Below are 27486 nucleotides of genomic sequence, written 5' to 3'. Positions count from 1 at the left end.
AAATGCCTTAAGAGACCTTCTCTGCGCCTTTCAGGAACACTCTTGGTTTAAGAGTGACTAAAATGGAGACTCTTCTTTTCTTGTAAGGGAGACCGGTACATGCATTCAAAATTTTGGGTAAACAAACAAACACATTCACATATGACATATGAGCAAACATTAAAATTGGATAAATTGATTTCATGCGCGTGATCATGTTTGATTGATTGCTCACATGGTATACCATGCAAAGTTAGTTTTCCAAAGTCAAATTATGAACTGTTATGCATCTTTTTGAAAAGATAACTTTACACATGTTACTGTTTGTACCAAATGTAAAAGGATCAGACGACTCATATTAATCTACATAGTTCTCATATTTATATTGACTCCAGATATTTTGTAGAGCTTTATATATATATATATATTAAAAATTGGTTAGAATATGTTCTCATATTGACAGCAAAGCAGTTGACATCCGCTGAACTTTGGTGGTAATACAAAATCCTTCGACGACGCACCGATCACTTCATATCGTTGAACAGGAATGAAACTTGAATTTTTGAACTCAACTGCTGGCGTCCAAAAAACGTCATTAGTTGGAATACACTTGCGACCCATTGTCAGCCAAACGTTTGTGAAACTATGTTTTGGAAGGAAAATCATTTTTGTCCTCAACATGAGTGTTGCAGTTTCATCGTGCCTTTTTTTTTTCCTTGCCCAATCTCTCTTCCTCTCTGTATCACTAAGTAAAATGTTCTGTGGTTCTCTTCGGCCACGAATGGTGTCCCATGGGTTCTAAATCACAGAAATTTCCCATTTTCCCATCCATGAAGCACCATCTATCTCAAGGGCCGTAGGACCCATCTCCTTTGAGGGACATGCAGTTGTGCCCCGCTAAGAGAATAAATAAAGTGAAACGGTGAACCGGTTCAAGAAACCGGTTTTCTAAAAACTTTAGCTCGACTCGGTATTAAATAAATTGAAACGGTGAACCGGTTTTCCAAAAAATTTAACACACAGCATACGAGGTTTCCCCATCGAGGTCTCCCACACACACAAAACAACATGGTGGGACAAAGTCATTAGATTTTGTAGCTTCTCTTTGAAAAGTTTTGATACAGGACTAAAAAGAATGACTAGTTTAATCTTCAGTCATGTTGATAGTTTGAGATTTTATTAAGAAAACCTGGTTCCAAAAGTATTAAGTATTAGGCTTTATGTGGGTGTGGCTTGGACCTGGATATCGAGTAGCCTTACTCTACAGTATGAGGCTTTATACGTGAAACCCGCTGGTTAAGCATCTACTTGACGGGTTTCCTTGTGGTGTGAACCCTACCTGGCAAGAACTGAGAAAACAGAATGCAGATCCAATTTGTTCAAGTCCATCGCCTTGGTGCATAGAGATCGACATTGGTATTCAGCTTTGGTTCCGATTTGGACTCACACTTTTACAAATCAAGTCCGGATCCCGACATGAATTCCAAGCTTTCACAGAGTCGGATTTTGGCTTTGATTATTTGGTGCCTTGGACCCGAACTGTTGACGGTTCGGGCTGCATTAAAAGAACTCAAAGACCCAAGGACGGACGGACCTCCGTTTCCTCCTGTGCAGAGAAGTCGAGATTTCAAAAGTGCGATATTTAGTCCTGTATCGATGAGCCGGAAGAAATCGGTGGCCCTCAGTCGCCTATATAATGAAGAGAGGGGCAACGATTCAACTCACGCATTCGCGTGGTGAGCACAGAGGTTTCTATTCTTTCGCCTTTTACTAAAGAATGCCGTGTGCTCTCCACAACAAGCGGCATACGATGGATCGTGAGACCCATCGATGGGGTAGACCTCGTATGGCTTGTGTTAAATTTTTGCTCGAGCTCGACTTTCAGTAGTCGATTCGAGCTCGAGCCTGCTTTAAGAATCTCGACTCGAGCTCGTTCTTTCTGTAGTCGATTGCGAGCCGAGCTTGGCCAAGTTCGGCTCGAACTCGCTCATGAACAGCCCTCTGACTCACATTGATAGCCCATTTTTTAATAATATAACAAAAAGAAATGTGCCCAACGCTTGGGCGCTTGCGCCTTGCTTTTCTTGTCGGCTGTAAGGAAAAGCCAGCGGCAGCGGAGGAGGCGACTCTGCCTCGTCCCTTTCTTTTTAAAAAAGAAAAGTGCCGCTAGCTGTCCGCCGGATAGAAAAGGCCAGTGGCGGTGATGGACTCCTTGTTGTGGAAGAGTATGCCTCCCCATTTGCCCGGTACCTAAAATATGGTACGACAGTTTTTGCTTCTCCGAGAAATCCTGCACGGTCCAGGTCGAAAACTTTTTCGCCTAAAGAGATCACAAATGAAAAAAAAAAAGACGGGGGTTAATACTCAGTGGATCCGGACTCTTTTTTAAACGTGCTTTGTCCATGTCCAAATCCAGATGCAACCCGACGGGATTGTACAAACATGCGATTGGCCGTATATTGGGTCCCGGGGGGTCAGACTCATGTCTCCCTCGCCAGTTCAATTTGTATATGACTAATTTAACGGTCATATGCAATCTGCACCGCTCATCTCACTTGCGCATTGGCAGCCTGTCCACTAAATCTAACAAAAGTAGGGTGGTTCGGCTATATGACAGAATTGGGTACATAGCAACAGACCACGTCCTCTCGGAAAAGTATACAATGAGTTTACCTTACCTACTCCGGTGTACTACTTAAGTTGCCTCTCCCCTAACCAGGGTGTTTAGTAGCATGAGGCGTTACATATGAGGCTTATCTGAAATCCTCTTCATGTAGAGCCCACAGGCAGTAAATAACACTGGATTTTAGATCTATAAAGAAAATAAGTATTTGATTTGAGGGTGGATGGAGGGGGGTCGGACCTCAAATCCTTGTATCATAGATCCCCAGTGATCTCAGATCACCTTGAATCTTGCATTCGTGATAAACAAATACTTCTTGTAGCCTTGGATCTCTAACTCGAAGCTGATCTCAAATCCACATTAGGTAAAATCCAATGCTGAATTATGGATTTCAGGTCCGGCGTTTATAAAAGTTACGGTTGTGGTTGTCATACCACAAATTTAGGTACAAGACAAACTGAACTGCACTGTTGAAAACACTACAGTTCAGGAGGGCATACCAGAAAGAAGGCAGGCGAAGAGGCTCTTGAGAAAAAACGCAGAATGGTCTCGGAGACGTTTCAATGTCTAGGGTTTTTAATGGTCTCGGAGACGTTTCAAGACTCCGGTCCGGTTCAGTGTCTTCGCGTACATAGACGACTCGGCGATGCCCCTGGCCCAACGGTCGGGTCAGACAGGATCGTGGTGTTGGTGGACATCGACCCGAACTTACCACACCAGCCTTGTTTTTCGACAGCTAATTTTGCTTCTGATTTGTACGAACAGCTAAAGATGACCGTACAGATCAATGAACCTAAATTTCCTTCTGATGAGAATGTTTTACTCCTCTCTACTTCATCAACTCACCAACTCACCATCACCATACAATAGCACAAAAATTTTGCTGTCTTATTGTATTGAGAAAGGAAACGTAACGCATAAGTTAAACTCTTTCTTATGCGATGAAGTTGAGAGCACTTAATTAATGCGATCTCATGTTACTTATGCGTTACGTTTCCTTTCTCAATACAATAAGACAAAGCAAAATTTTTGTCCTATTGTATGGTGATGGTGAGTTGGCGTAAATTACATAACTTCATTAAGTTTGCAATATGTGATGAAACATACAAATCCAATTGACTGTCATCAATGCACCTTTCGGTTTTTAATGGTGCAAAATAAAAAACAAAAAAGCATTCAGCCATAAAGATAAACAGTTGAGATATATATATTAAATAAACTTTCTGCCTATTGTCCTTAGGTTTGACTTTACGTGATAGAGAGGAGTAAAACATTCTCATCAGAAAAATAACTAATTTTGTACGGACAGCTAAAGATGCCCGTACAGATCAATGAACCTAAATTTGCTTCTGATGAGAATGAATGTTTTACTCCTCTCTATCACGTTAAGTCAAACCTAAGGACAATAGGCAGAAAGTTTATTTAATATATATATATCTCAACTGTTTATCTTTATGGCTGAATGCTTTTTTGTTTTTTATTTTGCACCATTAAAAACCGAAAGGTGCATTGATGACAGTCAATTGGATTTGTATGTTTCATCACATATTGCAAACTTAATGAAGTTATGTAATTTAATGAATGCAGGTGGTAGGTGAACAGCAGACGCCAACTACCACCTATTGTTTTGGATTAAATGTGGCTCGTGTTCCTCCACATTTAATTTAATGAAGTCCTTAAGGGCTATTCTTGCTCTCATGCACACGGCCACAGTGTAGCAAGGGAAGGGAACCGGGCGAGGCAGAGAGAGAGAGCGGCATGGAGATCCTCTCTGGAGATCCTCTCTGTTCTACAGAGTGGGCATGGTAGTGTTGGGCCTGTTGCTGGCCGGGCTGGTGCTGGAGAATTTGCCAGGCTTTAGTGACCAAGACCTGGCAATTCTGGGTGCCCGGTGCACACCGTTTGTGGCCAGGGAGCTGCCGCCGGTGCCTCCTTCTGAGGACTGCTGCAATGCGGTCAGGGGCGCCAACCTCGTCCGCGTCTGCGGCCGCATCACCCCTGAAATTGAAAGGATGATCAGCATGCAAAAGGTGGTCGACGTCGCCAGTAGGTGCGGCAAGCCCATCCCTTCCCACCTATTTATGATGCACTAGTTTCGAAATTGTTGCCAAAAATTTTCTATGGTTTATGTGCCTTCCAATAACAATATGTTAATGTTGCTAAACGAGGGCTTCTGATACTTATGATGTGCTCATAGTTTACCAAAATTGGTGTGGTCAAGGAACTTACTGATATAAATATTATCAAGAAGAAGTCTTGGCCTGTCCTCCAATCCTCCATCTACCAAATCTAAGGGTGGTTGATGAAAATGGCTGTAGTTGAAGTTACAGATTTCATCTTTCTTTCGGTTTCCTTTTTAATCCAACTGAAAAAGGAAGAGATGATGGAGTGAGGAACCTACACGACAACAAGATGCCAAAGAATGCGGTGCGAACATATATGCCTTTAAATTATATTGGAGCTGTTTATTTATTTCGATGAACAAAATAGGAGAAATGCTACGGAGAGATGGACAAAAGATATTGTGAAAAAGGAAAACATTTTCCTCCACTCACACAATCCAATTCCTGGACATTTGGATGCTGACAACACCACCAGTGTGGGTTTGCTTTCGAGATTGGGAGTCATGTCAAACAGAGGTGTTTGAAAAGTCGTTTAGGGAGCTACTTAAACCCAGTTATCCAGATTCAGATAGCATGATCAGAGAAAGCCAACAAAACGAGCGGATCTTAGTCAAAAAATAAATTGCCTTGGCTGTTGCACAGATGTAACCATTGGAAAAGATAAAACCACACACACACACACACACACAGAACCACTAAGTTGTTCAGCAAATAACTCCCAGAAACGCGCCCGAAAGAGAGAGAAGCTCATTCTAAAAAACAATCCTAAACAAGGAACGATCAAGCATCACTATTACCCATCAGATCTCATTAATAAGGTCCAAATCTCACCAATAATCATCAACAAAAGTAAAGACAACGGGAAATGGAACAATAAGGCAAAAGAAAGCAAAATCATTGGCAGATGACGAGGGAACCGAACGAAGAGAAAAAAGAGAACAAGACACGAGGAAGTGAGATTGAGGGCGTACAGTGATGGGGATGCCATTGTCATGGAGGACCAAAGAAGCATAGGTGCAAGCAAGCTCGCCGGCAGCCATTGCAAACGAATCAAGCCTCTGTTCAAAGCAATTCCCGAAGAAAAACAACAGGAAGAAAGAAGGCAGGCGAAGAGGCTCTTAAGCAAAAACGCAGAATGGTCTCGGAGACGTTTCAATGTCTAGGGTTTTTAATGTTTAAAACGTCAAATCAAATGAGTGAACGATGTGCTCAAATGAGTAACCTAAGACACTTGGGTGTATCTGAAAGCCTTAGGTCTGGATAATCCAAGATTGATTTGAATTGCCTTTTGTGTCGAGCCACCAAGTCAAGTACCAAACATTTTCACACTCATAAGCACGTCAACGTATTGGATTTGGATCTAATGTCTTGAGAATCTGTTCTGAAAAAATAGAGTATGAAAAAGACTTAATAATATTAGATTTGCAAAATCGGATTGGATTTAGATTTAAGAAATGACAAATGGTCCTGTTCGGATGTTAAGTTTTTACAACATTGCGTTACACTGCAAAATCGCATTATTCTTCAATGGATCTAACATCTTCAAGCGTAAATAGCAGCATGTATTATTACCTCACTGTTTATCTTTCTTGAATATTGTATTTCGTCAATTCATAACCAATTCAGCCGAACTAATGAATGGACTCATAGTGTTTCTGGATAAACGAACGACTAAATTATCTTTAAAAACACATCTAAACAAAACGAAACATTTTCTTGTTTGTGCTTTATTCAGGTTTCCAACATCAACATCTTTCTTTCGCTGACCGTTTGATATTGGGACCCCGTTGCTCCTGCGCCAAAGAAAGTGGTGATGTGGAGCCTGGCAGGACACCGAGGCAAACAATCTCCGCCCCCAAAACCAGAATCGTAAATTCAAATTCGTTTTTCCTTTTTCTTTTTTTCTGGCCGTGGGTATCAGTTTATATATATAAAAAAAAAAAAAAATATCGTAAGCTTCTGCTTAATGGCCACGCATCATTTCTTTTACCGCTTGGTCCAACTCACAACGCGTCGATGCGGCTTGAAGTGTATTTTTAATGTGGGGGTGGTCGGATGGTCACCGAAAGGCGAGGCCGAGTCACCAGATGGCTGCCACGTGGTAGCTAGAAGGCCAAGTGCCCTTGGAGTCTTCAGAGATTCTGGGAAGGGTCCACCGTTCGTGACGCGGCGTCAGATCGGCCTACGTGGCAGGGGCAAGTCTACGGGGTGGCGGAATCTAACGGGAGATTTAAGTTTCGTTAATTTTGAAACCCGGAACGCGTGTAAAAAGAGGGGAACACGCGGAAGAAGGAGATGTGAGATCGTCTGGGAAGGGGCGTCAGGACTGAGTTCCGTCTTCCGTATCCTCTCGTTCTTTCTTGTCCGTGATTTCCGTGGCGAGGGAGATGAAGAGGTCCGGCATCTTCTTTGCCTCTGCTGTTGCCGCGTCGTCCGCGGCCTTCACCTCCTCGGACGATCATCAGATCCGCCTTCTGAAGCCCTCGGACGAGGTAAGATCCCGTTGTTGTTTCGTTTCGCGGAGGGAGATCGGCGGTTTTCTTTTTTCTTTTTTTCGCCTCTCCTGGTTATTGAGATTTCCGGCATGTGTCTTACTTTTCCCCCGTTTTTCAGGCGCTGTCCGGCGGAAATGGCTCTTCTTCGGCGTCACAGAGGAATCTGGCCGCCGATAAGTTCGCACCGAGGTTCGACGGCCTGCGATTCATCGAGACTCTGATCACGGCTCACAGATGATTCTTTGTGTTTTCGTGCTCTTCCGTCACTTCTTGATTTCCTCGCATCGTGGCTCTCTGAAGCGGAAGCTGTGAAACTGGCCCCTTCGGGTTCGGGCGGAGAAAGGGAAGCCTGCGACGTCAGGGAGGAAGAGCTATTCGTAAGACGTCCTCAATAAGGGCGTCCATTTTTGGTAGGCGTGTATGTGTCTAGGTTTTTTGAGTGTACGAAATTTCCATGTGGTTTAAATTCACTTGGAATGGTTTCGTATTTGGACTATTTCGCCAATTCTTTGTTTTTTCTCCCCGGTTTATCAAAAGTTGGTGCCCTGTAAATCTTCCTGTTTATACTCATCGAAATTTGTTTCGCGGAATTATGAATGCTGATTCCATGAGATCATACCTTTGTTTCTGAGAGGATCGGCAGCTCCTGTATCAAGACGAGGACCCGGCCTTTTCTTAACTTGCCACTTTCGTTGCTTACCGGCCGGAATTTGAATTTCACTTGGTAAAGTCTAAACGGGAAAAAGAAAAATAAAGGTGTGGTCATGTCCACGGTCTACCTCCGTCTGGGGCCTGACCGTTTTAGGTAAATGGACGGTCGGGATCCATTCAGGGCCAGGGCAAAGAGAGACGTGTGATGACTATTGCTCCGTGATCAACTTGGTCTTCCCAAACACAGATCCTGGCCAGTTAGTTACCTACTGGCGATGGCTTTTGGGAGGGGGGGCCCTTCTTGTGTCCTTCGTATCAACCGACGAACCAGCCGGCGAAAACATGGAAATTTCAAAATAAGTAGCCTCATTTAGCCGACGGGTCAGCCGCACCGAAGAAATGGGATCCAATGTTTCGGCCTTGGCCCGTCCCGGGAAGTCATTCTTTTGTCAAAAAATTGTCTTCCAGGCCACCTCTCACCCACTCGCCGGGAAATAATTCCAAATTCTACTTTAACTTTTTTTTTTCAACTTTTCTGGAGCACTGCAGCCAGATCTAAACCAGAATCTTCGGGGAGCTTTTTTTCTGTGGGCTCCTTTGACCAAAGCACTAGGTAGCAACATTCAACCCAGCCTCCAAGAAACCCCAACGAATGGCTCCTTACCACGAAAGCTGTTCGTACTTGACAGTATCTCTAAGCAACTCCGCACCATTTTATATTTCAATACAAACAAAACGTATATCACTCTTCAAGGGAGTCTTGCTAAAAGCGTGCTTTAATTTATTGGTTTTCTTACAGAATTTCACTGATTTCGGACCAACCCTCCATTAGGTCACTTTTGGTTGCTCTCAGGAAGGAAAGGAATGGAATCAGGCTTCAGATTTCAATAGGTCCATGCATGCCAGAACGGAAGTTGCCGGGAAACATCGCAGAATTGTTGGAAGAAGGCCTCTGTTGTTTCGCTGCACATGCAGTTCTGCCACCTTTCACATAACTTCGTCCCCTGCCGTCAACGACATCTCTCTCTCTCTGTCTCTCTCTCAGTGTGAGTGAACCACCATGTGCGCAGCATCTTCTGACCTTTCCTTTTTTTCTTTCACAGATGTGACCCGATAACTACAAGTCACTTATTCAATTATGGAGGTCTATCTCTTATTTCTTTCCTCTGATCATATATGATTTTCAGATTTTTTGGACTTTAGATCTATGAATTAAAGATCAGTGTTTCTCTCCCCCAATCTTAAATCAAACATCAGAGAGTGTAAAGAATAAAATGGACAACCTCAAGTGGAACTTAAGTCTGAATGAAAACCTTTAATTTGATGAACTATGGATTTTGGTGTGAATTCCTTGCCACACATCACAACAAGCATGCCAACTTCATTTATGCCTGCCTCAGCTTCTCCACCTACCATGCATTTTGACTATTTTCTTCAAGTACCAACATTAATTTTGTTGGTTGTGAGAACTTCCATCGCCTTGTCTCATTTATTTTCTGAGTCGCAGTTTGGGATGTCAACGGGGCTAACTTATTTACTTGTGGTCATCAACTTGACATTCTTTACCTTCACTTCTGCCTACCTGTGATGGTAATCTTCAAGACACAAGTAGAGATGAAAATTTGGCGGACCCATTGTTCCAAATACAGCTTAATATTCAAAACATAACTTAGACCAATGTGCATGCACCTGCCTTAGCGTTCTTTAATCTGTTTGCACAAAGGCCGGTGCTTTTCTTTGAAGGTTGAAAGGATCAGGTACAATGTAAGTGCACAAAGCTACAAATAAAAGTAATTAATTAAGAAGCTGTTTGCATGACACTCCAAAATGTCATTTTGATGTCATCGCTACTCTGGTCTTATAATGGCCAGGGCAAGAGGGAGCAGCAAGTTCTCCAAGTGGTTGATATCCCGTCGGAATCGACGAATAAGAAGAATTGTATCATAATTTTGATTTCAGAATTATATGTTGAAAATTCCGGAATTGTGACAAGGTTGAAATTGTGATTCCATAAATTTGGAATTTTTTTCATCTCTGTTTGTGACAAGGTTTTAATTCATGAATTCTGTAATTTGAATTCTTGTTTTACCAAACGTGTCGTTGTCAATTTTGTAACTAAAATTCCAAACTATCAAATACAATGGGGAACTGTAACTGAATTTTCATTCCAATTTTCATGTGGAATTTTGCTTCTAGAATTTTAATTTTAAAACCAATTTTGAGGCCGTAGAGGCCCTAGGGCAAGGTTTGCCTTGAGCGGGGATTCAATCTTGCGTCAGTATTGTCACTATGTTTTCCATTTAATTAAGCCTGGGCATCGGGCTTTGTCTGACCCAATGAGGTGCTGGGCTCAGGCTGGCCCAACACCCAAAACCTAGGCCTGGGCTCAGTCAAACAATTAAAACCCGAGCTCGAGCTCGACTCGATTAAATTAAAAAATATATTTTTAATCTAAAATAATATATAAATATAATTAATCATAATAAAATATTATATATATATATAAAAACAAATGAGTACTGGGGACTGAGTACATGTTGGTGGCCCCTGACCTAGTGCCCAAGCTTACATCTAATCCTTCGAGCTACGGGATAATTTCCAAGGGATAAATAATTTCCTGGTTACTTGATTGGCAATAATTAAATAAAAGTAAGTTGCAGCTACAGTTTAAAAAATTATATGTAAAACATAGGAAAAAATAATGATTTACATAAACGACAGATCGTGGCAGGGTCAGGCCCGTAAATATAAATTTTTCGATAAATTCATAATATTTTGAACATAAAGATCATTAGGTAATGTAGATTGTTAGACATAAAAGTGAAAAATTGCAAAAGAAAAGGGAATGACTGAAACCAGTATGGATATAAGACTAGTACCTGAAGGCAATATGTCCAGTACGGATCAGCTTACACCGGCGTTTAACCAGTGGCTGGTAAAAAAAGTTTGAATCTGAATCATAGAGTTTCGTTCGTATATACAATATTGTAAATTTGAAAAATAAGATGGGTATTATCAACCAAAAAAAACTTAGATGTTGATTATTAAACAGTTCGAATATTTTATATTGGGATTGCGATTTCGTGAGAGAGAGAGATGAGTTGGTAAAATAAGTAGATGGTCATAAGCCATTTAGAGATATGAGTTTTTCAATATTCTAAACTACTCTTCATAGAGTTAAACGTGTAATGAACTCGAATTCAAACGAGAAAAACTCACAGACCGATGTATAAATTGGATTTTAAAGGAAAAGATTGATTTCTAAAGTTTAACTACTTTTCCGATTTGGTTGTCGCAAATAACTATTCGTTGTATTTGTTTTTTTTCAAATACATGTTGGCTGGCAGAAATTGGAGGGAAGCGGACACCTTCCACGTTAGGCCGCTGGACGTGCGACTGCGAGTCGCTTTTCCTCTTTGTAAACAGTTACGAGACTTTGGTCATCAAAAAGGCGCCCGCTGTTACAAGAAGCTCCCACTCTCCCTCTCCGGCGAGCGCGCTCTCTCTCCCGCCATTTCTTTATTGTTTTGTAAGATACGCACCCATCGGATCGCCCTCACATGGGCCGCTGGAGCCTTTCTTTGTCCGATCAGAACACTACAGGTTTCTCTTTCTGCAACTCTCATCGGAGAACACCATGGCTGGTTGGGGATTTCGACATGCTTCCTGCACCATTGAAGATGCCGAAAGGTCTAGGGCATCAGCAAGAACGCCCCGCCGGAGCTCCACTAGAAGAATCTCGTCACCCACCTCACCTACACCCTGGACGTGATCGAGTGCCCCTTCTAGGTCTCCTCCGATGGCTCCATCAAGTTCGAGGAGAACGACGGGATCGACTACTTGGCCGGCACCGTTCACCTCCCTCGTGGCGAGTGGCGAGCGCGACCTCTTCCTTTTCACTGTCAAAGGGCTCGCGGCCTCTAGCAAGACAGATATTTCCGGGGGCGAGTTCCTGGTGCCTTCCTACCGGGGATCGTCCTTTCTCAACCCCCAGGGGAGGGTTGGCAAGGTTGGATCCGACAATGCCGTGGCTCACCCCACGGAGGGCAGGGAAACGAGGAGGATGTGGTGAAGGAGAACATCAAGGGCTCGTTGTCGTCCAAGGGGAAGATCACGCTGAGCGTGACGAAGAGCAAGCCGGAGGCCAGCGAGGTAATCGGCGTGTTCGAGAACCTCCAGCCGTCTGATACGGATCTTCGTTCGTAGGTGCCCAAGGACGTCAAGAACCAGAGCATCCGGTATGCTCGGCTGGAGCTTCTCTTTGTCTCCTTCTCCTATGTAATGTATCTCCTCCTTAGGTTGAAATGTTACAAGAAGCAATTTCGAACTCCCTATTTTAAACTTACCAGTGCTAGGTTATAATCTAGCACAGTTAATAATGCTAGATTAAACTCCCTACTTTACAACTTAACAGTGCACATTTAGAATCTATACACAAGATTTTGTCGTTATGAAATTTTTAGAATTGTAAACTGAATTTTTGTTTCAATAAGTTTTATCCTTTTGTTCAGAATATGATGCTAGGTAGGAGATAGTGCGAGCCCTGAAACGTGACTTCTGTAATTCGGATTCATTGTGTGAGGCTTCTCTAATTCGGATTCATTGTGATAACTTATGATCATGTTAGCTGTAACATCATTTGACTTGGATTATGATTGTGACGACCTCAAAATCTATTGTAAATATGCGATATGCAAGATTAGCGTCAACTGTTAACAGTTTGCTTCACTTGGTTGAAGCTTTTCGCTCGTTGTAGATTTTTATATTGTTCTTCCTTTCACATGTCAATAATTACTTCTTGCTGGCGGTGGAATCTAGTATAAACATTCTCAATCAGGATTTTGAATGAAATAGGTAATTATTAGGTTTCTAATTTGATGTGGTGCAACTGCATGTGTCAGTACCTTGCTGGTTTTGAAAACTAATGTAAACATGGTATATTGAAAGTGAACAAAATCAAGAAGCACAGCACAAGTCGGCTCGACACATGTGTCATCTGCATTAGCAAAATTAGTAATCAGAGCTACAACACAATTGTGGAGGTCTGGAAACAAAAACATATGCATTTTGATTTCTTCCAGCTGAGCATAAACTTTTTGCTCCAAAAGAATCTGCAGCACATAATTATCTATGGATCTGGTTGGTGCATTTGATAAACTGTCGGCTTAATGACAACATCCTGCCCCTGCAGGATTACCAAGGAAGTTTTCAAGATGCATGAGTTATCAAGGGAGCTGACTTTCTGATCTCTTTGAAGCAGGTCTGTCGAAAAAAACATTACATTTATCTGTTCTTTGTTGAAAATTTTTATTGTTGATTTTGTTTCCTACTATCTGCTGAGCCGAACAATGTTTCCCGAACGATGTTTTGGTAGCTAAAGATTTTTTTTGGGCTTGCTCTTAGTCATTTTAATGATGCATCAGATAGTTTATACTTGTTAATAAATTCCGCTATTGGATGTGATTGCTCACTTTTCAACTATTGGTTGGAAGAACTTTGATGTTGATGTTGTTGTTGTGTGCAGATCTTGATTAAATGCCCATTTAGTCTTCCATAATCAGAACCATATGTAAATCTCTTGGGGTTTAAGAGTCACTATGGTACTTGCTTTAAGTAGGTTGTGAAGAAACAACTGATATCAATGTTCCTTTACCTGCTAGCAGCCCTTTTTCTGTGAAGAAATAACTGATGTCAATCTTGGAATAACTTGCTTGGTGGTCAAGATCTACTTGCATTAGCATTCGAGTTCTTCTGGGCAGTTCCTCGAACAATATTTTCTCTGTTAGCTTTCAACCCAAGGATTATATTGTCAGTGTTTTTGTGCCATGATTCTTAATGCAAAAGATGCGTAGGTGACAATTAAAAATAAACAGGTATCAACAACATGCAAGGTTGGAGGTTTTCCTTTATCTGTGGTGTCAAAAACTGCATGTAGAATTCAGTTCTTCTTGCCTTCCTTTTTTGTGTAAATTTGAGTTCTTCATAGTAACAAAGTAAAAATGCATTTGTATTGGATCATTTTTTTTATATTTGAGCAGTCTATCAACCATCGGTTGCAATTTTGTAGCAAACTCAAGTGTGGTGTTCAATGGGCATCTTGTACAGTTTACTCTGTGAAATTCTTTAGTTGGTGATTACAATTTGATGATCATCAGCAAAGTTTTTTGTCAAAATTGCACTAATAGTGGGGTATTACCTCATCTTTTATTTTTTTTGTTCTTTCTTATCTGCTGAAGAAATTGGTGGTTTTGCTTTTTGCAGCCTGGCCTGACAGATACAATGGTAAAGTCTTACATAAAGAGTGGTCGTGTTGCTTATACCTATGACCTGCACCTTCGTTTAAATCAAAGCAATCTATTGTTAACCTTTTTGATACTATCAAGTTTTTTTTTTTTTAATTTACAACTTCAACTGTTGTTCCTCTTATTGAACTTTTTTCTATTATACTGGTTCTTGGTGTTTTTCCCTGTACTTAGGTCCTGACTTTGTTTTGTTAGTGTTGCCTAATGTTTCTAATAATTTTGTAAAGCTGAGAAAAAGTCTGTTCCATGGTTTCCCTAGTATTTGGTTCATAGAATCTCATCTTGAAGTAATATCCATTTTAGATTGCTTATAGCACTGGCTGAAAATGGTAAATTCCTTATTGCAGCGAAAGGAGGGTTTGGCATCCAACTTAAGCTGGTCGGTTATTTCTTTAGATGCTGGGGATATGTCCAAGAGAAGTGGTACTTACATAAAGGTGAGCTCTAATATCAAAACCCTTATTCATTGAAGACCAATGGGCTGCTTTATCTACTGAAGAAATTGACCAACATTACTTGTGTGGGTTCCTTCTTTATTTATTTATCCATCTTCAATTAACAGAACATGTTCCCTCTTGTGCTATCCTGTCAAAATGAGTAAAAGGCTAAAAGCATTGCATGTAAGGGGAATATATAATGTGCTAGCCTATGTCACATCGGTGCCGGTACAGTACGAGTGCGGGTACGGTGGTACAGGATCGGACATGGCAATTTTGAAAATTGTGGGTGCGTGGGTCCGCAAATTTTATATTTTCAAAAATGATAAAATGAAAAAAAAAAGTATTAATAGGCTTATAATCTACAAAAATCTCAAAATGAGAGAAAAATATAGAATCTTATTGGAAGGGAAATATAAAAGAAGGGAAAATAAAAAATTAGAAAAAAATTAAGTTTGAAAACATAATTTTAAAAGTTTTAAAATGCAGTTGTACCCATACCCGTGTCGTCGTACCCACGTACCGACACAGGTACTGTAACGCCCTAAAAGTTTAGTCCCGTATCGAAGATTGTGAGAGATCTTCAAGGGCTTATAAAAGGGGCCATTAATGAGATGATTGTCCTGGTTCCTAGCCCTTTTAGGGTTGGAGCCGAAACTGCTAGGGGGTGGGTTGGGATCTGTAGAAACACGAACAAGAAGAGGAAGAGAAACAACGATCACGATGTAACGTAGAAAACCCTCAACAAGATGGAAAAAACCACGAATGAGGAGGAGCCGGTGCCCACTAGCCGCCAAACTCTCTCTCTTCTTAGTCTTTCATTCACACCTTAAGGATTAGGGTTACACGACTTAAATAATGCCCAACAAGGGCTACAAGCTGGATCGGATACGGATCCGGACCCGGTCCTGAGACCCAACTAACATACTTCAACACTCCCCCTCAAGTTGGGCATACATATCAAACATGCCCAACTTGGATACATTTCTCAAATGAGGTCGAAGATAAAGCTTTCGTCAGAACATCAGCCGTTTGGTCTTCAGATCTCATGTAAGGAAGTACAAGTTCTTTAGCATCAATTCTCTCTCGAATGAAATGCCGGTCAATCTTAACATGCTTTGTTCTGTCATGAAGCACAGGGTTGTTGGCCAAGTTAATTGCGGACTTGTTATCGCAGTACATCTTCATTGGTTCTTCAACCTTTATACCAATATCAGTCAACAATACTTTCAACCACAAAAGCTCAGAAACTTCCATAGCAACAGCTTTGTATTTTGCTTCAGCACTGGAACGCGAACAAACATCTTGCCTTTTACTTCTCCACACTATTAGATTCTCTCCTAAATAAATACAATAGCTAGAGGTGGACCTTCTAGTGTCAATACAGTCTGCCCAGTCTGCATCTGAATAACCTTCAATCCCAAGAGTGTCTTGCTTGACATATAAGAGACCTTTGCCAGGATTCCTCTTCAAGTAGCACAAGATCCTGTCAATAGCCTTCAAGTGGGCATCCGTGGGAGCATGCATGAACTGACTCATCACATTCACAGCAAAGGTAATATCAGGTTTAGTGAGAGTAAGATAAATTAACTTCCCTACAAGACAATGATATCTTCTTTTTGCCTCTTCACAGAGTGGCTCTCCGTCTCTAAGACTTAGCTTATGGCCAACATCTAGAGGAGTAGAAGCTGGTCTACACCCTAATTTCCCTGTCTCCTTTAACAAATCTAGAGTGTACTTCCGTTGATTTAGCACAAGGCTAGTCCCAGACCTAGCAATTTCTATGCCAAGGAAGTATTTCAACTTACCAAGGTTCTTAAGATCAAACTCGATCGCCAAAAGTTTCTTTAACTTCATTATTTCATCTTCATCATCATCTGTGACAATCATATCATCAACATATACCAACAAAATAGTAACCTTTTGCTCATTTCTCTTCACAAAGAGTGTACGATCTCCATTCCCTTGATGGTATCCACACTGTCTCATGACAAGTCTGAGTCGTTCAAACCATGCTCGAGGAGATTGCTTGAGCCCATATAATGCTTTCTTTAGCTTGCAACATTTTTCAGGTTCCTCATATCCTGGAGGCATACACATATATACTTCCTCTTCAAGGTCTCCATTGAGAAATGCGTTCTTGACATCAAGTTGGTGCATCTTCCACTCCTTCATCACAGCTAAAGAGATAATGACTCTGACAGTCTTCATCTTCGCAACAGGAGCAAAAGTCTCCAAATAATCAATCTCATATTTCTGACTAAACCCCTTGGCCACAAGACGAGCTTTGTATCTTTCAACACTCCCATCTGGTTTGTACTTGATGGTGTAGACCCACTTAGATCCAACCAAGTGAGCCGCCTCAGGAATCTTTACAACTTCCCATGTCATGTTTCTTCGCAAGGCTTCCATCTCTTCTTGCATTGCATAAGTCCACTTAGGATCACTCTGAGCCTCAGCAACATTCCTGGGAATCATAGTCAAAGAAAGAGAAGATACAAAGCATTTGTAGTCCTTGCTTAGTTTAGAATATGAAACAAAGTTATTAATAGGATGTTGAGTACATGACCTGACACCCTTTCGCAGGGCGATGAGAAGCTCTTCACTAGCAGCAACAGTCTGAATTTCTTCTTCAACAGGTTGCTCCTGCGCACGACTTGGGTCATCCAGGGAAGGACTAATTGGATTGGGAGTAGAATTCTCACCACCTGTCATCTCATCTGTACAAATTGGATTGGGAGTAGAATTCTCACCACCTGTCATCTCATCTGTACAAACTCTTCGCCTAGAGTAAACTTGCCCAAATAGACGATTGCATTTCTCTTCTGCCTCAGTGGAACACTCTCCATTTTTCTCCTGTTCATGCACCTCACTAGATGGACCAATGGATTCACGCCTGTAGTCCAAAAAATCTGTAAACTGAATTTCCTGACTCGGAGAATACTCTTCATGTGACATAGAGTACTCTCCCTGAGGAGGATTCTCACCAAAATAGGAAACATGTTCAAGGAGACATCTTTGGTAACATAGGCCCGACCAGTGGAAGGGTCTCGACACTTGTACCCTTTTTGAGTGGGAGAATACCCTAAAAAAATGCCCTTAATAGACCTTGGATCAAGCTTTTTAATGTGATGACTATGATTGTGAATAAAGCAAACACAACCAAAAACTTTGAGTGGAAGAGAGAAAGGTTCACGACTCCCCGATAACATAGAGTGAGGCGTCTTCTCATTCAACACACGACTAGACAACCGGTTTATAAGATACGCACTGGTTAGCACAGCATCCCCCCAATACCTTTTTGGAACATGACGTTGAAAAAGAAGAGCCCGAGTCATATTCAATAACTGACGATTTTTTCATTCAGCAACTCCATTTTGAGGAGGGGTATACCTACAGGCAGTCTCATGAACAATTCACTTTTTTCGAAAGAAGTTATCAACAGACTGGCACATATACTCTCGAACATTGTCAGATCGAAATGTCTTAACAGATGCTCCATATTGAGTTTCCACATAAGCAATGAAAGTCTCTATGACAGTAGGAACTTCACTACGGTTTTTCAACAAGTAGACAATAGTGTTACGCGAACAATCATCTATAAAGGTGATAAAATATTGAAAACCATGACAAGAAGGAATCCCTGCAGGCCCCCACACATCAGAATGAATCATGGCAAAGACCTCTTTAGACCGATGGCTAGACAAAGGGTATGAAGCCCTAACATGTTTGGCCAGGTGACAGACATCACAAGACACCATAGTCATATCTAACCTGGAACATAGATCAGGAAACAACTGTCTAAGAAGGCCAAAAGGCAAGTGTCCAAGGCGCTCATGCCAACGTAGAAGCAATTGAAGGGAGTCCTCTCTATTCTTTGTGGCTTGGCTGACTGCCGTCATGAGAGCCTGAGCAGCACGCATAGGTAAACGATAGAGCCCGTCAGAAGGTAGACCAATCTCAATCCTCTTCCCTGTCACCAAGTCCTGCATAACACAGCGATCAGCGGAAAATATAAGTTCGCAATTTAACTCTTTCGTGATCTTGCTAACCGACAAGAGATTCAAGGGAATATGAGGAACATGTAGAGCATTGTGGACTAAGAACTTGTTCAAAAGTGGGAGACTCCCTTTTCCAGCCACGGAGATAGATGAACCCAGTGTTATATGTATCGTACGATACGTATCGTATCGTTTACAAAATACGATACGATATACCCCCCGTATCGTAAATGGGGGGTGTATCGTACCTGTATCGTACGATACGTGCGATACGGGCCCCCGTATCGTACGATACGATGCGATACAGCCCGTATCGTACGATACAGGCTGATTTCTAAAAAAGGGGCTTGAACCCCATTTTTTTGAGTTTTTTTATAAAAACCCACCCCTTCTTCATTTCTAATCTATAGATTGTACTGCCTTAGAGGGAAATCATCGATTTCCATTGTGAATTCATCGATTTTCACAGTGAAATCATCTATTAAACCATGGATTTGTGCATGGGTGGCTGATTCCCATTGGGAGGAAACGGGTTTTTTACCATGAAGATGATGAAAAAGAAGATATTGTTATGAATTTTGATGTCTATGAAGTATGAATGATGAACCGTGAACGCGTAAGTTTATAGCATTTAGCAAAATAATAAGTCTATCATTATCTAAAAGACTAAAACATGTTTTCTATGAAGAATTTATTATTTTTAATTTTTTCTTATTTTTTATGAATTTTTCGATTTTTTTTAAAAAAATTTCTGAATTATTATTATTATTTTTTAAAAATTTACGATACGGGTACGATACGTTACGATACATTACGATACGGCGTATCTTAAAGCCCGACCGATACGGCTTACGATACGCGTTTTACAACATTGGATGAACCATCGGCAAGGGAAACACGATCCTTTCCTGATGAAATCTTATATCCATGAAAGACCTTAGGATCACCAGTCATGTGGTGAGTAGCGCCACTGTCAATGATCCACTCTCCCATACGGCAATCCGCCATCACGTCTATAGATGAAGAAGCTGCCATAATCATAGATAGTCCAACAGGAGGCACGAGCAACGATACAACAAGAGAGGCACCGGTGACAACGGAGAGCACCAACGAGTAGTAATATCCTTGGATAGAATCACAAGAACGAGAGAAAATCAAGTTCTATCTAGACAGAAACGATAAAGAGAGAGAGGTAATATCTTCACCGGCTTCCCAATCAACCCCAAGAGTGAACAGAATGTCGATTGGGGGAAACGATCGTCGATGTCGCTCGACGGAAGCGGTTCCTTTTCTCTCTCGGGTTGCAATCTCCCACGGGTAGAGGTTGCGCCACACGTTCTCCTTGCTGGAATCAAGATTCAAGAGGCAAAACCAGCAAGTATCAAGGTATAGAAGTGAATAGGAATTCAACTTCGAGATGAGGAAAGTCTTCACCCGTAAGACCAATTTAACCCCGGTCTTTTGTAAGGAAAGGGGGATGCGATCGCCAGTACGCCGGCGGACGTTGAGGCAATCCTCAAGTTACACTCCTCTCCTCCTTTACGTCCTCTACCAAGTCACGGACCAGCCACCTCTTCTTGCACGGTGGGTGCCAAAAAAAGCAAGAAGATGGAATCAAAGATCAACCAAGCAAGATATTGCAGATAAGAGGCGGATGCACTTCACCGGATTTGCAAAAGACCCCTAGGAAGTGACATGAATAGGGGGAGGCAAGCCTAGGAAGCGCCTAAGCATGCATATCTTCCTTCTCCGGGAAGCAAGACGACGGCTCAAAAGGCAATGGCGCAAGGGACAATGACGACGGCGACAGTCAACAACGCAAGAGCAACGGCGCAAGAGCGACGCCGCAAGAGTGGCTGTGACGGCGACGGCACAAAGGGTGACACCGGCGGCGGCGGAAACAGCGACGGTGGTATTGGGATCAGCGGCGGCGGTGGCTGTTGCAGCGGCGGCGGTGGTAGCGGTGAGAGATATTAGGGTTGGAACTTCACAACTCCTAAAAATTTCCCAAACTCGTCGGCTCTGATGCCATGTAGAAACACGAACAAGAAGAGGAAGAGAAACAACGATCACGATGTAACGTGGAAAACCCTCAACAAGAGGGAAAAAACCACAAATGAGGAGGAGCCGATGCCCACTAGCCGCCATCTCTCTCCTTAGTCTTTCATTCACACCTTAAGGATTAGGGTTACACGACTTAAATAATGCCCAACAAGGGCTACAAGCTGGATAGGATATGGATCCGGACCCGGTCCCGAGACCCATCTAACATACTTCAATAGGATCCGTCGAACCAGGGGCTCGAGCCTAGGAGTGGGTCTGGTTGTTATAGTGGTATTAGAGCCAGTTCAACACTTGGACCTGGGGTCCCACACGCGCAGACGCGTGTGCCTTAAGGGGGATGGATTGTAATGCCTCAAAAGTTTAGTCCTGTATCAAAGATTGTGAGAGATCTTCAAGGGCTTATAAAGGGTGCCATTAATGAGATGATTGTCTTGGTTCCTAGCCTTTTTAGGGTTGGAGACGAAACTGCTAAGGGGCGGGTTGGGATCTGCCGAACCTGGGGCTCAAGCTCAGGAGTGGGTCAGGTTGTTATAGGTACCTGGGCAAAACAAGCGTACCCGTGTCACATAGGTGTTAGCCAAGCAAGCTCAAGTGAAGCCCAAGTTGGCTCGACTCATTGAACACCTGTGTACTTCACTTTTGTTGATGCAATTACAACTGAAAAGGTTGGGTCTCGACTTAAAGAGGCTGATGGCCCTTCTCAGCAAAAGTGCCGTGTTTAGTGGAAAAGAAGTCTCACTTTGGCATAACTAGGGCACTAGCAACACAGGTAGAGGGGGAGTTTCAGTTGCTACTAGGAGATTCTCCTAGGGTACCCTATAAGCTAACTCAAAAGCAAATTCTGTCCATGCAGAAGACAGTTTAGGTAGGATATTAGAAGTTTCTAAGATCAACTATGAGCTGATGGTTGATTGAGAGTTCTTGTCTTTTATAGTTGTCTTTTACCTATGTAGGTCATTCTTTCCCCTAGAGTATAAAGCAACCAGGCTGGCCTCTAGTCTGCACACATGTCAATTTCTTATTTTCCTGATGCTAATCAAGCTTTCACATTACGCATTCCATTAAGCACAGAGGTCTTGACATGCTGAATGTACATCGGTTGACCTGTGAGTTGCAAACCCACATGCTTGTTTCCCTGCCGCTACATGGAAGAAGGTAGGGTACTTATTTGTATTAGAAGCACCAGATTAATTTGTTTCTTGAAAGAAAAGTTCATGCAGATATAGATGTCCTGCTTTTACAAATAATTGATAACAAACTTACTCTTTTTGTGGTCAGCTTTAATTGTGCACTTGTTTGATTGAAGAATGTTTACTTGTTTGGATCTAGTTTTTCCTTCTTTTTCTCCTTTTCTTTTGGATTACGATTTTTTCTTCTTTGATACATGAACCTGGCAAGATGTCTATAGTGGTTTTTATCAAACTACTATGGTGGTTTAAGTCCCTTACTTTTTGTGTTGATGCACAGATTTGGACATTCTTTCACGGGAACTAAACTTGAACTGAATTTGATGTCTTCAGTTTACCCTTGTGCCATTAAGAGGGTCTTGGAGGGTCTCTTTTTTTTTTCCAGTAGAGAACAATATTATGAGTTGCACAGTATATGTTCAAAAGTGGCATTAAGAATATATAATATACAATTTGACAAAGGGGACTTGATTAAGGTCCTACAAGGGGAATCTCTCTTTAGTTAAAAATGCACAAGGGACTGTTCAATGTTCTAAGCTTGGTAACAATATTTGACCTTTCTTTTCCCTGCAATGCAAACTTACATACTGTAGCTAAAAAGTCAACTTATATGTTTTCCTCCTTTTCTATTCTTTTGAGCTGTTGCAGAGAACAGGGCTTTCCAGGTTCTGAGGAGATTCTTTAATCTAGGTTCTATCTTCCAATTAGGAAGGCTAAGGTGTGTTTTTATTGAATGCATCGTACTAATAGACAATAATTTTGATTTCATATCTAACATTCAATTTTGGCAGGTTTGGAAGTGATGCAAACTTTTACAGCTTTCTCTAAGATGGTTGATTAGGCACTTCAGGTCAGTTCAGTTTGTCCTGGATGCTGGTGTTGTTCTCTATCTGTAGAAAAGATAAACAGTTCTATATTTTATACCAATATTGATTACGTTTTGCATATTTATTCTTATAGGATCCAAAGTTGGAGCATCCCATAGCTTAGGCATGTATACAGTGTGTAATGCAGATTTTTTTTCTACTAATTTTATGGTTTATTTTAACTCTTTTAGAGTGCGATATAGAATTTCTATCCTCTTTTCAATTCATTGCGCAGAAAACATGAATATCTCTTTCTAATGATAATTCTTTCTATTGACAAATTAGTGCTTTGCTTTCTGTATGAATCAATTTGATGCCCATGGTTAAAGTTTCATGCAGACACTCTTCTTGACCACTAGATTTCATACGTATATGTCTTTGCTTAAGGAACTTTGATTGCTTCTCTTACTCTCCTTCTACTACCGATTCTGCCCAGCAGCTTTAGAGAATACGAAGGGAAATCGAGAAGAAAGAACAATTACTCACCAAATTAGGGCAAATCCCAACATCAGCGAGAGGATTACTTTCATTAATTTATACATACATACATACATACATATTATGAAGGGTGATACAAGCAGGACCTCATATTAAGTGGATCCACGTCCCTTACTCTTATTCATACTATATTATAGTCATTTACATTTTAAGACTTTGTATCAGCCCAACTATCAATCGCCCACCCTCAAACAATACCTTGTCCTCAAGGTGTGAACTCTGGAAAGCGATTCTGCACTTGTTGAGTGTCTTTCCAACTGGGATCTGGTGCAGCATTTCCTTGCCACTCCACTATCTACTAGATTACAGACTTTGCTGATCTTCGGACTGATCTTCGCTACGGCACCCTAAATGGAAATAGAGAATGTGAAGTAGTGGACTGTGGAAGATAACGGAGTAGGGGTGGCTGTATTAGCAACCTCCTGATAACATGGGTTCGATCTTGAGACATGGAAGACTGGATGTACGTTAGAATGGTGGGAAGTTGGAGTCAATAAGCCACTTCACCAATCTTTTCAGAGATTTGAAAGCGGCAAGAATGTTTGGCTGTAAACTTATGCATTCCCTTAGCCCTGTTCGGAACCTTAGTTGCTGGAAAGTTCTTCAAATAGACTCACTCCCCAACCTTTGTATTTCTTATCATGATGATGTTTATTATGTTGCTGTGTCATACGGTTTTGTGCTGCAGCTAATATCTCCTTCAACACTTCTAGAACCTTGTCCCTCATCAACAATTGTACATCCACTTCGTCTAGGTATTCTGTTTATGGATGAAACTTTGCGAGTCTGATAGTGATGGGCCATAGAACACTTTAAAAAAGAGATCTCTCCTTAGAAGAATGGGTTGGTGTTGTATGCATACTCAGCCCACAACAGATACTCTGTCCAGTCATGGGGTTGGTGCTCCACGCAACCTTAAATAAGTTTCCAAAACACTATGGACTACCGTTTGACTGTGAGACTGAGAGTGGTATGTTGTGCTGAGATGGAGTTTGGTACCTTGTGATTTAATATATTCTTGCGAAAATTTACTTAAGTGTCAGATCTCTATCACTTATTATAGACTGGGGCATCCTGCGCAACTTCCCAACTTGTTCTTGAAAGACTTGTGCCACATCCTTGGCTAAGTAGGGATGATTTAGTGCGATGAAATGCACATACATTGAAAGTAGAGCAATTGCAACCAGTATTGCTGATTTTCCTCTTTATTTTGGTAGTCCCTCGATAAAGTCCATCAACATCAATATATCTTCCCATACCCTTGCTGGCATAGGTAATTGTTGAAGAAGTCGAGCAGGTTTGAGCGTTTCATATTCGGCCTTGTACATGTGTTCACATTCTTGCACATTGGCTTTTATATGTCTTTTCATGTCTGGCCAAAAGAATTCTCGATGCATGCACTGGTTAAATTTGACTCCCTAGTGTCCAGCTGCCACATCATAATGGAATGTGGCTAGGAGTATGGGTATGACCGTAAAATTTGGAGGGACAAAAACTCAGTTATGAGAATACAGTACTGGACTACTGGTTCTCTCCATCGATACCAGTACATTCTAGATTAGATTTCTCCAAGTTGTTTCCTCTTTTACTGCATGATGAGGAACTCATGATGCTCCATCTCTAATGCTGCCAGATTTTGGCAATGGGTCTATGCAATATAAATAAACTGTACGTGGTTCCATGTCCCCCTCATGTTCAACCTGTCTGGACAATCCACCGGGTACCTCCCTTTCAATTCCTTTTTGATACATCACTTCAAATTCATATCCTATCACGTTGATGGTCCATTTCTTCTCGGCTTGCGTTATTGTGTTCTGTTGCATAGAGCGTATATGGCCCGTATAACCTCAAAGCTTTCTATCAATCAGATACTGACGTCATTTATGGATGTCATTCATGCTCTTTTTTCCTTTCACTAGATATTTGTAAAATTTTCTTAATCCTTTTGCAATTTTTTATGTGCTCTTCACAAAGTTTTCACCCAAAATATTATAACATGTCTTAAGTTTTTACACATATTTGTACATATTGACAGCAAAGCAGTTGACATCCGCTTGGTGATAATACAAAATCCTTCGACGACGCACCGATCACTTTATATCGTTGAACTGGAATGAAACTTGAATTTTTGAACTCAACTGCTGGCGTCCAAACAACGTCATTAGTTGGAATACACTTGCGACTCATTTTCTGTGTCAGCCAAACGTTCGTGAAACTATGTTTTGGAGGGAAAATCATTTTTTTCCTCAAAATGAGTTTTGGAGTGTCATCATGCTTCTTTTTTTTCCTTGCCCAATCTCTTCCTCTGTATCACTAAGTAAAATGCTTTGAGGTTCTCTTCAGCCACCAATGGTGTACCATGGGTTCTGAATCACAGAAATTAGTCCCATTTTCCCAACCATGAAGCACCCATCTATCTCAAGGGCCGCAGGACCCATCTCCTTGGAGGGACTTGCAGTTGTGCTCCGGTAAGAGAATCTGAACGGTACTCGGCTGGTCTGGCCCGTGTATGTAGATAGCCCACATTTTAATAATAAAAGAAAACAAAAGGATGTGCCCCACGCTTGGGCGCTTGACGGCCTGCCTTTTCTTGTCGGCTGTAAGGAAAAGCCAGCGGCCGTGGAGGAGGTGACACTGCCTCGTCCCTTTCTTTTAAAAAAGGAAATGTAAAAAGAAAATGGATGGGCAGTCTGTTGCCTCCCCCATTGCCACCACTGGCTTTTTCTTGCCGCTAGCTGTTCGTCGTATAGAAAAGGCCGGTGGCGGTGATGGGGCTCCTTGTTGTGGAAGAGAATGCCTCCCCATTTGCCCGGTGCATGAAATATGGTAAGAGTGTTTACATGTTCAAAATTTATGAAATATTTGCTTCTCCGAGAAATCCTGCACGGTGCAGGTCCGGCAACGCCCGAAAACTTGTTCACCTTAATTTTGAAGAGATCACAACTCATTGGATCTGGACTCTTTTTTAAACGTGCTTTGTCCATGTCCAAATCCAGATGCAACCACGATGGGGTTGTACAAACATGCGATTGGCCCTATGTTGGGTGTCAGACTTGGCAATCTTCAGGCGAAAAATCTTTAGCACAGGTCCTGATTTTAGCATGTCTCCCATGTCAGTTCAATTTGTATATGACTAATTTAACGGTCACATGCAATCTGCACCGCTCATCTCACTTGCGCATTGCGAGAGCCTGTTTACTAAAACTAATAAAAAGTAGGGTGGTTCGGCTATATGACAGAAATGGCTATATAACAATAGACCACGTCCTCTCGGAAAAGTATACAATGAGTTTACCTACTCTGGTTGTAGTACTTAAGTTGCCTCTCCCCTAACCAGGGTGTTTAATAGCATGAGGTCTTACATATGACCCTTATCTGAAATCCTTTTTATGTAGAGCCCACAGGCAGTAAATAACACCGGATTTTAGATCTATAAAGAAAATGAGGATTTGATTTGAGGGTGGATGGAAGGGGGTCAGACCTTAAATCCTTGTATCATAGATCCCCAGTGGTCTCAATTCACCTCGAGTGTTGTATTCGTGATAAACAAACGCCTCTTGTAGCCTTGGGTCTGAAACTCGAAGCTGATCTCAAATCTACATTAGGTAAAATCCAATGCTGAAGCAAACAGTGGACTTCACAATTATGGATTTCAGGTCCGACGTTTATAAAAGCTACGGTTGTGGTTGTCATACCACAAATCTTGTTATTAACGGCGTTTGGATGGAGTAGTTGAGTAGTTCTTCAGTTAACTCCCGGAGCAGTAACCCGAGAGCACGGGGAGTGTTTCATAGAAAAGAAAGAGGACTTGGGTAGTCCACCAGAACAGGGGATCAAGTGGTCGTTTCAAGTTCTGTGCACCACTGAAGATCGAGAATGCATCGTAGCCAAGAGAATGAGTCAGGGATTGGACAAAGTTCCAACTTGAGATAGAGGCCAGGAAAGACCAGCTAAAGGTCCAAGCCAACTTCCCAACTTCGGAAAATGAAAAAAAAAAAAAAAAAAAAACTGTGGATCTGTTGTTGACACATAAAATTCAAATGCATGGAACTGGTGGCGCTCAGCTCAAGCCACCCATTTCTGAGGTTGAGCACCGGACCTGGCCCATCCATCTGGCATCTCCCCATCGTAGCTAGATATTTTGCCACTGTGTTTTGCTCGTGATTATCACGTCAGATTGGGAATGATTGTAGGTCGGCTGCTACACTACAATCGAGCCACCTTCCTCAGATTGACTTCGGAGCAAGAAATTTCAAGTCA

The 27486-nt window shown here is 41.7% G+C and overlaps 1 protein-coding gene and 2 pseudogenes across 1 annotated transcript; all 3 read left to right on the top strand.

Annotated features, from left to right (window-relative positions):
- Positions 1–1706: 1706 nt before the first annotated feature.
- LOC116261606 (U5 spliceosomal RNA) lies at positions 1707–1815 on the top strand (annotated as a pseudogene).
- A 5177-nt stretch (positions 1816–6992) lies between these two features.
- LOC116261411 (uncharacterized) lies at positions 6993–7836 on the top strand. The gene is made up of 2 exons (XM_031640148.2): positions 6993–7217; positions 7339–7836. The coding sequence occupies exons 1-2, from the start codon at positions 7113–7115 to the stop codon at positions 7456–7458; spliced, it is 225 nt and encodes a 74-aa protein (XP_031496008.1). The 5' UTR covers positions 6993–7112; the 3' UTR covers positions 7459–7836.
- A 2880-nt stretch (positions 7837–10716) lies between these two features.
- LOC116260661 (oxygen-evolving enhancer protein 1, chloroplastic-like) lies at positions 10717–22910 on the top strand (annotated as a pseudogene).
- The last annotated feature ends 4576 nt before the right edge of the window (positions 22911–27486 follow it).

Source organism: Nymphaea colorata, chromosome 9 (genome assembly GCF_008831285.2).
Source record: "Nymphaea colorata isolate Beijing-Zhang1983 chromosome 9, ASM883128v2, whole genome shotgun sequence".
In the NCBI taxonomy this organism is placed as follows: domain Eukaryota; kingdom Viridiplantae; phylum Streptophyta; class Magnoliopsida; order Nymphaeales; family Nymphaeaceae; genus Nymphaea; species Nymphaea colorata.
This window is presented reverse-complemented; position numbering and strand designations above follow the sequence as displayed.

Bases quoted from the DNA above. Each gene is read 5' to 3' on its own strand.
- LOC116261411 (XM_031640148.2), top strand. From the start codon at position 7,113: ATGAAGAGGTCCGGCATCTTCTTTGCCTCTGCTGTTGCCGCGTCGTCC. The intron at 7,218-7,338 runs GTAAGATCCCGT...CCCGTTTTTCAG, and splicing joins TTCTGAAGCCCTCGGACGAG to GCGCTGTCCGGCGGAAATGG.